Here is a 15,347-nt window from a genome sequence, read left to right as displayed (position 1 = left end):
TTCACTGGGCAAAGTGACTGCTGAATGAAAGGAAGAACCTGTACTGGGAGGCAGAGCTACCTGAATTGATGTTTAAGCTTTCAAAAGCCTTTTAACAATTATTATCCAGTTCCCTGAGAAATTGCCTTAGCAACTGAATGTGAGTTATTGAGTACTGCAACAGTTTCTCTATCCATACAGAGACTTTCCTTACAATGCTCCTTCACCTCTCCAGCACAGCACTTTGACTTGAAGGAAACGTATTTTCTATGAATATTTATAGCCTGTTCTTTTAAAAGAAGTTTTATTGATTTGATTACTGTTCCCACAGAACACAGATGAAAAGAAACCACTGAAAGGAGATCAGCCTCTGTCTTGTCAATTCTTGAGTATTACACATTTTATTAATGTCAGTCTAGGTTTTCCTGTTATTCACAGTTGAAAAAAGATGTTATACTTTACAGTAATTGAGAGGGTTTTTTATTAAAATGTCTTTTTTCAGGCTTAAGCCCAAACATTATAACCTTCAAAATAATATATTGACATTTTTGTGACACAGAATTATGGATTAGTTCTAAAAATCAGAATTTTGTAGGTTGGAATCCAGATAATACCAAAGGGAGTGCTGTGCTGAGCAACGATACTAAGTAAATAGCACTGCTTTGTGACAACATCATTCCCAAATCACTGACCAAAACTAGTAAGAGAATTGGCTTCTAGAAACTATAGTGACTAGTAAAGAAATTACGCCTAACTTCTGTAAAGCAGAGATTTTCAGTTTCATAGCAGAGCGCAGTTTAAAACGGAGGTACCTTCACCTCTTTGTTATTGCACAGGGCACTTCCTTCAGCAAGATCCATGTGGCAATTTCATCAATTGCATGTACAGAAAAGTATTTAACTTTTAAATTGAAGAATTAACTTGGCATGCAGCTAATGCTCCTCCTCCTATAATGGGATCCACAGGCAATAGCTTATAAGCAATGGCTGTAAGATATGGTTATAGGATGTGCATGTGCGAAAGAATTCATATATATATGTAACACAGAAATTTTGTGCTTTCACTGCAAGGATATTCATATTCAATTCATCCAAGTATTTGAATTTGCAAATAGTCTTTGTCCTTATTCAGCCTTTAAATTCTCTTGCACTGTGTTCAGGAATATAAGTGCATGCACGTGTGCATGTGTGTTGGCCCTGACAGAAGGGGAGTCCATTGATTTTGTAAGTATTCACAACAGATTTCTGTGTGGTCTCCAACAAGCTTGACTGAGGTTCTTTGAGGACTTCAGATGCCAAACTTTCCCTATTTAAGGGTCAATGTAATATGATTGCAGCCACAGATTTGGTGTGAGTCACAGACCTAAATGATACAGAGAATTTTGGACTTTCCTTCTCTCTGTGCTTCAGTCAGCTGTTTGTAAAAAGGGGAATAGGAATTTTCTAGCTACTTCACAATGCTGGGAGGAGAGTGTGGTGGTGCATTCACATGGAAGACTTAAAATGCCCTTATACTATTACTAACCAAAGTCATAAAACCCCATGAAGTATGTATTTGTAAATATATGTGTATATGACATGGCTATACACAAGTACGTCAAACTTTGGAGTGTAGGATAGAGTTAAGAAGAGGAAAGGAAAGGGGATCAGTGTAAAAATGCAGATGTTTCCACACAGTGAACACGAACATACAAGTTTTAGTATTTCTGCAGTGTATGCAGAGATTTCCATATAGCCAGTATGGGTACATACACTGCATTTTTGTTTAATGATTATGTCCAGACCCTTATTTATACTAAAAGGGATATCTTATTTATTTATGAAAATAAGTGCATATCTTTGCCTTGGCACGCACGTATTTAAATACTAATCTCCTGAGCCCAAATGGCGTTCCAAAGGGGAAAAACTATCTTAGCTACTAGAAATTCAGTGAGGTACCTTTCATAAAGATTTCGTCAGATAGCTCCTCAGGGCCTGGAAAAAGCATCTTTTGATCTCTTAAAATCAATTTGACATTCAGTATCAAAACACACATATGCCCTTTGAAAAGGGTAATCACTGTTAACTGAGCTGCATAGTCAGAGTGGCTGAGAACCTATGGCAATACCACTGCCAGTAGCATGCAGCGTCCGGTGGCTGAAGCCGAGTGCACGGCAGCTGGTTCACCTGGCTCTGGCCTCGTGGGATTCTGCAGCCAGGAGCTCAGCCTTTCCTCTGAGTCTATGCAGGCTTCTCAGTATCAAGTTTTCTGTAATCCATTTTCTTGTAATTAAGGGTGTGTGCGCACCAAGTCGTTTATATTTCAGTATTGAACGGTTTCATCAATTGCCCACATACCCAAACCAACAGCTGAGAGCAGTTTCTCATATCTCAAAATATATGACATTATTTTGGTATAATTTTCACTTTGTTTGCTGCCTGATGGATGATGTCTTGTGTAATCTGAGGTATGTCAAGAACAGTGAGAAAACATTTACTGATATTTGAATTTACATTTTCTTGTTTGGAAAGAAAATGTTTCAAGCCTTCCCCAGACCTTTCAATCCCACTTGAGCTATTTGATATAAATGAATCATAAGTGGTGACACTCTTTTCCAGTCAATTTTGCAAGTAAAATCTAGTCCTAAAACTCTCAAAAGCACCTATAATCTCACATGAGAAATACTTAATTGCAGCCAGCTAGTTTCAGTAGGTGCCCTGCTTTATCTAGGAATTTTCTGTGAAAATACATTCATTTGGAGTCTCTATTCTTCTAACCCCACTTTGAAAATGTGGATCTAAAAGAGCTTTCTGAAAGGCTGAGATACCGGTTAACTAGAAAGCAAACAGATCTTTTTCTCTACTTAAAACAGAAATGAGACTATTTTTTTAAGAGTTGCCAATCTTCCTTTTTATGAAGGTTTGAATGCCAAGACAGTCTCATGTCTCATCTGAACAAAAGTGTCTTTGTCAATTGTATGAGATTTTCCAGCATCTCAAACTATAATCTATTGTTTGTCATGGGGATAAAACCCAACTAGAAATTGAAACTTCAAACATTGTTTTGCTCAAAAGCAGTAATATATTTGTAGTTATCAAAGTTACTAATTTCAACTTAATAGCGAATCTATTTCAGATGGAAAAGTTAGACACTTTCATCCTCAAACAAATGTGTCCAAAAAAGGGGGCATGAACATAAAAAATAATTCCTGTAAAGTCTCTTGGGTTTTTTCTTTTCATTTTGCGTACCCTTGCTTCTGTCCCTATAGCTGACCAAAGGGACTGAGGTTCCCCTTGAATCTTGGAGGCTGTAAGGGCTTTGGAGCTGAAACCATGGATTATGTTATTTTGTTGAATGGAGCAATTAGTTACAATCTATTTACAATGGCCTTTTATTCTTAATTCACTCAGGGGTTACTGGAAGCTCCTTCTAAAATGCATTTCTTGTCCACATCTGCTTGTCAGAGACAACGTGTTCTAAATGCACAAAGTCCTTTGGGCATTAAAGGCAAGCTAAGCATTTAGCAGGACATGAAAGGGATTTGGTGAAACGAGGAGGCAAATCATGCTCCTGGTTATGAAAGTGAAGTGAGGTGGTGCATTGGGGAAGGACAGTCTGAAAATGGTACTGACATTATCTTGGGTGGAACTGATCCCATTCTGCAAGTTTAAATTCTGTAGTCTGTACTGTTCATTGCAGACTGTGTTGGTTAAAAGCTCTTTGAGGAAAACTTTCCAATAAATATAGCAAGTTTAAATCAGATGCTTAGCTATTTTCCATGTTCAAACCCAAGTATTGGTTGTAATGGGAAACCAACTGGTTCTAGGAACTATCCATTTAGTATAACCAGAGGAAGAGGAAAAACTGCGTGGGACTGAAGATGCGAAGGGTAACCGAGGTACCGAGGCTGCCTGTATGATTACAGTGTGTGTTGCCCCCATCTCCTCGAGGCAGGCGGCTCAGAGGGAGGGCAGAGACAGCAGGGAGCGTGGTCTCATATGGCTGATTCCCCGAGGTTTCTCAGTGAGCAAGATGGTTGTAGACAGACTTTATGCCAGCCTCTGGAGCAGAAGTGGAAACTCTGAAGTGACAACCCCGTGCCAGGGAGCTGCTGCAGTGGTGCCAGGTGTTCCTGCCCTGTCTGTGGAGAACAGCTGTGTGGTACGCAGGGACACATGGTGGCATTCCTGTGTGCTCCTCTCCAAGCTCAGTGCCAAAATGAAGTTTTCCTTTGGTTTTACCTAGCAGCAGGATTCTTCTGGTTTATTTTTTTTCTTTAAAGAAAGGGATACTACTTTTCTGAGACAAAACCCTCAGGAACTACGTCAACCATGTGAAATACAAATACATTTTCTCTCCCATTGCGTAAATGATAGATTAGGTTTTCACTGGAGAAACCAAGAGCAGGATGTAAGGACGATTTGTGCAACTTGTGAAGTAGGCTGTGGTGTACAGCAGCAGACTGTTATGAAACATGGAAATATGATTAATGTGTGATGGAGACCCCTTGGTAGATCAGTTCACTAAAGTACACGTCCTGTCATGAGAGCACCATGGTTTGTATTATGTGCAGTGAGCATCTGGACAGAGATGAACTGCTACTTATTGGAGTACTATTTTATCCAGTAACGTGTGAGATTTTTTTAAAAGTATAATTAATGATACAAGACTTTCTTTGTTGTTTCTGGAAGAAAAGCATTTGTAATTTTTCAGGATGAAAAGCAAGGGTTTGTGAGTGTAGAAGTGTGAGGTACCATCCTTTTCTTGAGCAAGACATGACTCTGCTTTAGGGAAGAGAATATATAGAGCTGAACGTGAACTTCTTGTCCTTATACCAATTAGCAGCAGATGAGAAGTACGCTGCAGCTGCAGTTTTCTCTAATAGCTGTGGGATGCAAGGAAAATGCCAGTTTGCTTTATGAAGCTAACCGAGTAAAACCGCCTGCTTTGCATGTGCTTCACTGGGCTGGTACTTTGTCACCATTATGAGACACCACTTTTGTAGAGCAAGTGAATACAGTTCTTAAAACAAAAAAGGGAGAACAGTTTCCAAATCCCTTAGTACAAGTTTCATGTATCTGGTGCATCCAGACCCCCAATGCTGAATTGCATTAAGACCCCACAGGAATTACACCCTGGCAACTATTCAAGCTCCTGTTGATGCATAAACAGGCACACTTAGGAAAACAGAGTAGCTTGGATCTGTTCGTCCCTTTTTGGTTGGTGATGAGCTCATTTTATTTTAAAACTCAGGGTTATTTTCTGCTTGGTGCATGAAGGGACAGCGTGAACTCAGTGGAGCTGAAATTTCCTGAATTATAATAATCAGTAATTTTAGCCCTGGCTCTGGGTTAGGAAAAGATACTAGGTTGGACTAAAGGCACTGTGACTTTATTCCACTTGCCTTAGACTTTTTTATTGTATTAGTGCAGGGAAAATTTACGAAGTCGGAGGACTCCGTGACCTGTAATTGATGATGTTTCCTGTAACTTTGTTCTTTATGTTTAGTTTGACAGGGTTTCTTAGTCATGATTTGGGGAAAATATGAACTTTTAAATTTTTTTTAGCTAAGTGAAGTCTATCAACATTTCATTTATTGTTTGCACAACTACTATCTGGTAACAGATATTGAGACAAAATATCTAGGAGTAAAATATATTCCCAATGTGATTTACTTTTCCTTTTAATGAAGTTGAGTGAGGGACAGCTTTGTCTCCTGTGTACTGAAAGGAAAAAAGTAGTTTTGACACAGCTTTGGTTAGTTTACCTACCTGAGAGCAGAACCAAAAATTAAGATAATAGGTTTCAAAAAGAAAATCTGTATTTATGTTGAAACAACATGCTCAAAATAGTCAAATAAAAATTCTGATAAATAGGTAAGTTATTCATTAAATGTGCCTTGCATTGTGGAAGCTTACAGTCATTGTGCATAAATACTAAGCTATTTTAAAAAGAAAACTGACATTGCAAGTTCTCAATAAAGCTAACAAAATTTGTCTATCAGCTTTTTCACATGAAAATTGGATTTTCATTGAATGATTTTTGTGTATATGAGAAATATCTCTTTTAATATTTAAGACAGTGAGAAACAAGTTTCATTATTACTTGCTAAAATATTTTGCTTTTTATTTACAAGTTGTTTTTTTCCTACAAAAAGGTAACTTTTAAAAAAGGCTTTTGTCTAATTTCTCCATGGAAAATAAGCCTTTTTCTGACAAAAGTGCCCCCCCCCCCCCCCCCCCAAAAAAAAAAAGTCTTTTTTAGTCAAAGTGCACATTGTGCTGAGAAGTGAAACAATGTCAAAAATGCTGGGGTGTTACTACAACTGCCCCAGTGCTCCCTCAAAACATCAAGTGATCCTTTGGAGGAGAAAAACTTTTGAATTAAAACTGAGGACTGATGCTCATGAAACTTGTCTGTAGGGTTCTGCCTGGGTCACCTTGGGCAAATCATTAAAATACCAATCCTGGGAGATGCACCTGAGGGCGCTTCCCAGATGCTGGGGTCTGTGCTCTTTGTATGCCAGTTTCTCCGGGTAAGTGGACCAGCAGCAATCGAGCTATCGCAGGCATATCAGGGTGCTCTTTTACACAAGTCAGCGATGACAAAATCATTTCCACTTTCAGATGGACAGAGCAGTGAACTGTAAACTGTTTCTCTAAGCTTTGTTTGCAACACTGGAAGAACCAAAGCCTTTAATAGACTCAGAAGTCCCATTTATTCTAGAAATCCCTGGTTTGCTCATCCAAGGGGCTGCTTTTAGGCTGCTTCACTTCGAAACACAGTACATCTGCAGGAAAATTATACCTTGTTTACAAGTACCGCAGCCTGCCAATTACAAGTCTGTAATAGACACTTCCAGGTAGCAGAGGCTAAGGCATATCTTGACCAATTGGTATTAACTATATGTAGTAGATGAGAAAAGCTGTCATTTATTTAAATAATAAAAAGAAAGTTTGTTTCTCTACTGGGAGATTTTTTCTTCTCCACAGTATATATAGAATATAACAAAAAATTTTGTGAATTGTGCAGTAGTTTAATTTTAGCTCGAAGAGGATTGTATGACCTACACTTTCATCTGATTTTTCACAATGTTTGCTGTGTCATATGGTTAACCTAGTAGGATCTGTTTGCAAACTGTTCTTTTAAAATGTGTAATGTAATATATGTAACTTCTTAAACATCTCAAGTTGTTTGCAATTTAGGCTTTGGAAACATCTCCCCACGCACACAAGGTGGAAAGATATTCTGTATCATCTATGCCTTACTGGGAATTCCTCTGTTTGGTTTTCTGTTGGCTGGTGTTGGAGATCAACTAGGAACAATCTTTGGAAAAGGAATTGCTAAAGTAGAAGATACCTTTGTTGTGAGTATGCTGACTGCCTCATTTGTTCTTCATGCTGCTCATTGTTCTGAAGATAAGTGAAATGAAAAGTCTGAAAAACAGGGTATAGATCATCATTGTAACCAGATGTCTAACAAAAGGTAGGAAGAACTTTGCAAAGCCTGAACATGTTACTGAACGTTGTTAATTGAGAATTGGATGAAGCCCAACATCTTCTACAATAATTATGTTTGGGAAGAGGAACAAGTTCAAAGCATTTTATTTTTGCTTTGCCCGTATACTCCTAAGCTTGCTGTGATGTTTACTTTTAAAGGCTGTCATATAGATTGTGGTAGGAAATCACTGACTCAGAGATGGAAGAATGGAGCTGTAGGGGTAACGTGGAAATTATTGCTGCTGCTTTGAGTTGATTCACAGAAGACCTTTCGTGTCTGAGCCTAAAACCACAAGTCTTAAAATCTTTACTCAGATGCCATCATACCAGAGGAAATGCTTACAGTCTGTAGATGTCTACAATTCCAGATTTACGGATCTGTAGGTGACTAAAGCTTTGGGCATTCACAGAAGCAGGACAGCCTAAATAGTACAGAGCCTTTTGGTGCTTCCCTGGACTTCTCTTTCGTCTCCTCACTAGGACGTAGGATGTTCTACTGTTTTGAGGTATTTTCAGCCTCTTCCGCTGAACTGCTTAGCACAGCCTAGAGGTTCATGCCCTTCATTTTCTTTGGCTACTGATCTTTAATTATTAATGCAAAGTGGCACAGCTTCAGTGGAGGAAGAGACCTGTCAAACAGACTAGAAGCTTGTGCAGATATTGATAAAGTTGAGCCATAGCCAGTCCTTAGCAACCAAATGCTTTGAATTCTAGCAGAGGAACTTAATTTACTTAACTTAGTCTCTGTTTCACACACAAAGTTCATTAAGGCTGTATTTTACTAATGTATTTACTGAGATTTTTGAAGCATCGCATAAATGGCACAATAAAGCTTAATAAAATTAATTATTTAGGTGTTTTACTAACCTTTAATAAAATGTTGTAGGTTTAACTATTACCTAACGTTCAAAATGCATATGAAATACTATTTCTTTTGATAGGTAGAATATGTCATATCCAGTGAATACTTAGTAAGCAGCCTGACTTTGTAGCTGTTTGCATTAGCACTGCAAGTGTTAGAAGGATTATTTTTTCTGCAACAAGCCCTAATCTTTTCTATATAGGAAGGGTCTGCCATGGCTTTACTTTTGAAGCAAAGCAAACTGGGGTTGTGCTGAGTAGTCTTAAGCAATAGGTAAATACAAGCTTGAAAGCTTTGTAAGAAAAGGCAGGTATTTTTGACTTTGAAGCATCAGTTCAAGTCCAGACAAGTTACTGGTGAATAACGTCCATTTCTACTGAGATTTGCCTAAAAAATGCAGGAACATTCCATAAGAACATTTTATTTTTACCCTTTCTGGTTTTTTATCACTGAATTTTATTTTTTGCTTAAAATTACAAAAGATTTGAGACCAATTTGTGTGTCTTTTAGCCTGTTGCTCATAGGGATAATGGTTTTCCTTTTCTCGTAATGGATGTATCCCTACCACAAGAATGCCCCAACATAAAAAGCAGCATCTTACTCCCTTTTCTTAATCTCTGAATGAAAACACTGATCTATATGTTGCAGTCTGGAACACTCCCTTGTTTTGTTTACTGGTTCTCCAGAAGAAGAACTGGGAGATTCTGATGGGTCAGAGCAGGGAATTTCATGTTGCTATAAGCGAAACTACTACTGTGATTTGGGTTACAAAAGCTGGACCTTGGTCATGCTGCCTGTAAAACATACTTTCCATTGGCACTAAAATTAAATACAAGAAAACATGTACCGTGAACAGTCTGATTTAATTTTTGGTCTCCTTTTGTGAAAGTTTTCGGTTTTGTGCAATCCCCTGCTTACTTTAAGTTGAACCAACATGCTTTGGATGGATGGAAAACTGTACTGAGAAGAAAATTGTCAGATTGGCAGGGCATGTCAAATGGGACTTTGTAGTGGTCTGTTCTAGCTTTGGTACTGTTAAATTTCATTAACAGTTTACACAACAGATAAAGGACTTTGTTCATTAAATCTACAGATTATCTCAAGATGGGGGGAACTAAAAGTTGGAGGACAGAATTAGAATTCAAAATTATCTTGAAAATTCTGAGAAGCAGTCTGAATACATAGGATTCAATTCAAGAAGGACAAATTCAAAGTACTGTTTGAAGAAATAATAAAATATGCAATTACATGTCAGGAAACAGTTTTCTAGGTGCAATTTTGTAGAAATGTTCTGAGGACTCCAGGGGCTCAAAAGATAACATGGGTTAATGTCATACTGTTGTGAAAAAGCATATATTATAGCTAGAGATATAAATAGGAGTGTAAATAGATAAAGCATAAGAAAGGATCCTTCCATTCTATTTTGTGATATTTTTTTATATCTAGTTTTGAGTACAACACCTAACAAAATGTGGATTAGTTAGTTGGAGCCAAGGGTTAACAACGAGAATGGACGGGTGAGGAAAGACTGAAAGAAATGAATTTATTTGGTCTAAAGAATATGTGAGTGAAAGAAAACACCTGTAAAAGTTTACTGGAAAGAGCAAAGTAGCAATTTCTTTGCCTTATATAAGACCATAAATAGTAGACTTAAACTGAAGGAGATGAGATGCAAGTTAAGCATTAGGAAAACTTTCTGATGACAAGAACAGTTAAGTATGATCACATATTGCCTGGCCAGTAATGTATCTGCAGTGGCTTAGTTGGGTTGTTTTTGTCTTGGGGCAGGTTTGGAAGAGGTGATTTCTCCCTTCCAGCTCTATTTTCTGTGGTTCTGTTTAGCCAGTTACTTATTAGAGAGAACTGTATGGTTAAAATTCATCTTTTTAGTCAGTTATTTGTGGATGCACAGAAGTAGAGACATCACAGGTGCAAGTACTACTTGAAACTCACTAAAATATCTAGCCCCCACTCAAAACTTTAGCATGATCAGCTGTTAATGTTAATGAACGCTACACATGCCACTCACCTGGATCACAAACCTGCCTGCAATGAAGAGTCCAGCCCTGCTCTGCATTTCCTGCTAGCAAATGTTTCCTCGGGTAGTCATGTTTTCTTTGAAAACCCTTTCAAAATAAAACCCTGCTTTGATTTTCCTGTTTGAGAATTATAATGCACTGTCCTCTTGAGCAGCATAGTGCTCACGGTGGGTGATAGGTGCTTATGTAGAGTGGCACAGTTTTATTAACGATGGGTTTCTTCTCTTTCCCCTTCCCTTTCCAGAAATGGAATGTGAGTCAGACAAAGATTCGCATAATTTCAACAATAATATTCATACTGTTTGGCTGCGTGCTGTTTGTTGCTCTTCCTGCAGTTATATTCAAGCACATAGAAGGCTGGAGCACACTAGATGCAATTTACTTTGTGGTTATCACTTTAACTACCATTGGGTTTGGTGACTATGTTGCAGGTAAGATTTTCTCATAACTCTTTATCTTATAATATTTTGCACAGTGATGTATGTTCTGCATTTTTGTATTATTTTGGGACTGACACATCTCTCTTGTGCCTCGCTCCCAATTTTACCCTTTATCGTTGTTGTGTTGGTGCACACGAGGGGGCCTGCCCTCATCTTGCATCATGCGGCAGGCTAGAGACAGGAGGTGGGACAGTGAAATACATGGTGCATGTCTCTGCATACTCCATATTTTTCTTCTCCTGTACTGTTAAAAGATGCTTTATCTAATTTTTAGGTAAGAGTTTTTATTCTTACAGATTGAGTCAAGTGCAAGAATTAATACAGTATTTTAGTCTGCTGCATACATTTCTTTCAGCTGGAGTCGCTTAAACTGTCTCACCCTGTGAAGTTCTATGACATAGTTTTTGTGTGCATCTCTTGCTTTCAAAGTGTTGTTCCAGAGCTCTGTTTCTGCCATTGAGATGTCTCTATTGGCTTCTGTGCTTTCTTTCTCTTGTTTGCTATGTACGCATTTGTCTGTCTTGTAATGTAAGGAGAAGGTTTGACACCGCCCATAGATAACATGTCCAACTTTTATGGTTCTGTTAACCTGGATTGGATTGGTTGCAAATAACTTTGACAAACTGAGCTAAAAAAAGCTTGGGCCAGTTCTGTGTCAACTTTCTTGAAAGGGTGTTAGAGATGTTAGACCACTTCTCAGAATAGGATTGAGTAAGTATATGTTGCCTGTGTTGAGGAATTGTGTTGGCCAGAGTCAGTAATGTGGTGAGGTGAGGATTAGGAATTCAGAGCTTTGTGCTCTGAGTCTGAGACTTGCTTTCTTCAGCCTGATCTCATGCTTCTCCTGATGTAGCACCATCAACTCTCTCATGAGATGCCTCTCTCCCACCCCTGGACTCTGTGCAAGGCAGAGGTAGCTGAGAAAGGTGGCTGATAAGCACAGTGCTAGGTTGCTGTCAGTGAGCTAACCCTCTGGAGGGAAGTGTTTCTAGCAGACACCCACCATCCATGTGTTGTGGGCTCCTCCCATGTCCCATCTGTAGCCACAGCTGTTGTGTGAGTCCAAGTGCACCAAGGTGAGGGTATCGGGTTGGGTAGCCCCTCCTAGTGACTTGCAGGCTTGCCTGAAGTCTGCCTTGATGGCAGGAATGTGACTGGTCTTGTCACTGGCAAAAGTTTTTTCAGGTTGGTGAAGTCCCACAGAGACCTCTGAAGTGTCTGAACTGTTTGGCATATTCATAAATGAGCTGCGTAAAATGGGGGGAAATTTAAATAGTATTGAAGATACTAAGTTATGCAAGCTGTTTAAAAAACGAAGGCCATGTGAAACATTGCCAAAGATTCTTATAAATTACAGAACTCGCCATGAAATAGTAAATGAAATTTATTTGGACTTTTACATAGTTTTTTGTGATGTTTCTGTATTTCTTTTGCATGTGTCTCACTGATTTCTCCCTTTTCCTTTTCCTTTCCCGTATTGTTTTTCTTATTTCCAGTTTTGTCTTCAGGAATTTGTGATTCTGGTCAGATTCTAACTAGCACCAAATAAAAAATTTATGCTTTTTCCAAGCCAAGAGTCTGGGTGTTTTAGACTTTTGTTCCTGAGGGGTATGTGTATGTCAGGGAATAAAAATAATAGTGTATAAAGGCCTGGTTATATTTACTGTAAAGCATTTTGTGAAATGGCCTACTTGGCTCTAACTGGAACACTGAGTACATTCATCATTACTCTAATTATACATTTCTGCAGATTTTTCTATTTGTAGAACACTTGATATCAGAATTTGTTCCTATATCATATCTGTTTTTTAATTTTACTGGGAAGCACTTTCTCTTTCTGCAGAATGTCCTTGAATTACATTGTTCTATAGCTTATGGCCTTTTATGGTTCACTTCATATATATTTTTTTATTTTGAAGTTCCACTGTAAATGCATGATGTCAAAATGTCATGAATGTTTTCTATTTTCTTTTAGAGTAACATGCACAAGACTTGTATTTGTACTGTAATATGTTATTGACTTAAAGCTTCAGTGCATGGGAACTGGATTTGTACTTGCAGAGATGACGCTCAAGAGAATAGGGTTAGATGACTATCACCATCATAACTGGGAGGTTAACATTGCCACTGGACTGCATTTTGTCAGATGAAGTTGACAATATTATCATCTTTGTGTGGACTAATATACACCATTTATGGCAGATGACTTAGACCTTTTCGAAAAAGTCTTCATGTGTTTTCTTGTCATTCCAGTACATAATTGTCTAGTTAAATAAAAATTCTGAAAAACATGTAAGGTATTCATTGACTGTGCTTTGCATTGTGGAAGCTAACAGTTATCAGTGTGCATAAACACTAAGCTATTTGAAGAAAGCTGACATTGCAAGCTCCCAATAGAGCTGATAAAATTTGTCTTAAGGGCAAGGCTTCCTTATTAATTTTGAGGAAGTAGGCAGAATCTTTTGCATGCTAACAAATTAGAAAGTTGTCTTTTATGATTTTTTGGTTTGCTTGTTTCTCTTTTAAGTAAGTCATAACTACCATGCAGACACTAAGGGCCATTGATATTTCTGTGGTAGGCTTCATCTAGAACTCTCTCCTTGAAGTTTAGGAAAGCGGAGTGCCATAAACAGGGGTGAAACAGGCATGTAGAGTTAAAGCATGTAATGCTGTATAAGGCTGTAGGGGAGGTTGCCTTGATAGAATATGGGTATTGCATCTGAAATTGTGGCTTTAGAGCATAGCGTTCTTGGTTCTGGTTTGTCACGGTGAGGCATGCAGCAGGCAGAATGACACTTCAGTCCACTTAGTGCCTGGATGGCACTGCATTTGGAAAAAACCCTCACACTGGTGTTAATTTATTCCTTTTTTCTGTTTTGTTTTTTTTTTTTTCCTGGCCAGAAATGCATGTTTCTTAAATAATACTTAGAGTAAAATTTACCTTCTTCGACTCAGAATTATATTCAAACCTAAAGCAGAGTGGTGGGCAGTGATATTCCAATTTGCAATCATAGTGGAGTGAACTTTTTTAGCAATAAAAATAAAATTGGCAATTCTTGTAATATATTGGATGTCCATAGGGTATTTCATGATAACATGTCAGTTTTGGCTCAAAGTTCCCTCAAAAATCTGAAATTCCTAAATATTTGAAAGCTTCCAAATATTCTGGTAACTTTTTTCTGGGAACTGTCACCCCAGAGGAAAAATCATAAGTTTGCAAGCCCTACATACAAATGTCGTGGTAGTGATAACATGTATTGGGGTTAAGAGGAACGTTTCTTACAATAGCTGTCATTTTTCACTAAGATGGAACTTGCTGCTTTCTGGCACCACTGCAGGTAAGAGCTGAAGCAAAGCCCTGAAGAACTTTTAGGAGGTAAAGGAGTGTTTTTGAATAGCTGTACCAAATGGGAGCCAACCGAAGAACTTGGTATTCAGGAATGTAACAGTGTTAAAGGCTGTAGTGCAGGCTGTCATTAGAAATTCTTGCAGAGTTCTCCAGAATTTTTTTACAAGTTTCTTCTCATTTGTACTGGAGACCAAGTACTCTGTTCCTAAAAACTAGAATGCCAAAACATGCCCTTTTGTACTCAGAATCTAGGCTGCTCTTTGGAGCCTGTGGGAAATCTCAGCTGCAGTTTCCACCAGCAAGAGAAGCCTTAAGGCAAACATACAACTGATCACTGAAGGTGCATGCGAGGAGGAAAAAGATGAAGAGCCCTTGTAGTCCATGTTCGAGGAAATATATGAACAGTATTTTACAAAACAAACTTAACATTTCTCTGTCTTATGAAATGGTTTGATTTTTCTAATTTTTGGAGGGGTTGAATTTTTTTATTTTTGTAAGGAAGTAAGTAATTTTTTGTAATAAAAGAAAGTTTATTGCTGTAGCTTTTCACAAAAACACAAAGTAAGAAACTGTACTGCAGCCTGGACTGTCTTATGAAAATCAGGACATAGTCAAACATCCCTTTTCTTGTTTTCAAGAGGAACCATTGACTTTAATATGACAGAAGAAAACCCAGCCAATATTATGAATATTCTGTGAAAGAGAAGAAGATCTTTTCATGTTAAGTGTGTCATTTTTTTAGTTTAATGAAAGATATTGTTGGGTACTAAAGTTAGCAATGAGGTATGTGTATATGTATAACATGACAATATATTGTTCATAAGTGCAGATAAATCCTTTAATTGCCGTGCAGATTGGAAGGTATAGTCAAATATTTCTAAGAGAGTTAATCTAACAGGTTTCAAATCTAGATTAGATGAGATGTCCAAAACTTGACTGAATTAAGTAGAGGTCAGAAATATAAATAGCACATCAGTAGTCTGTTTCACAGCAGGGCATAATGATGATATAAGGTTATGCTGCAATCAGTCCAATTCAACAGATCACAGAATTTTACAAGTCTCACTTTAAAATGTATTCTAACTCTTCCCCCCCCCCCCCCCCCCCCACCTTGTTTGAGCTCTGACTTTTAGCTTATTGCTTCTTTACTCTTTTGGTCTGTAATTGAATCTGGTGTATTGCTGCTGTAATAGAGATATC

General features: G+C 38.0%; 1 protein-coding gene across 1 annotated transcript in view; it reads left to right on the top strand.

The window, feature by feature from the left end:
• The window catches only part of KCNK2 (potassium two pore domain channel subfamily K member 2), a 78,707-nt gene that overhangs the window by 43,479 nt on the left and 19,881 nt on the right, over positions 1-15,347 (top strand). The window contains exons 4-5 of the mRNA XM_059835916.1: positions 7,164-7,324; positions 10,603-10,789. Coding sequence (XP_059691899.1) covers positions 7,164-7,324; positions 10,603-10,789 — 348 coding nt within the window. The remainder of the gene's footprint in view (positions 1-7,163; positions 7,325-10,602; positions 10,790-15,347) is intronic.

The sequence above is a fragment of the Gavia stellata genome, chromosome 2, assembly GCF_030936135.1.
Source record: "Gavia stellata isolate bGavSte3 chromosome 2, bGavSte3.hap2, whole genome shotgun sequence".
Taxonomy (NCBI): Eukaryota; Metazoa; Chordata; class Aves; order Gaviiformes; family Gaviidae; genus Gavia; species Gavia stellata.
This window is presented reverse-complemented; position numbering and strand designations above follow the sequence as displayed.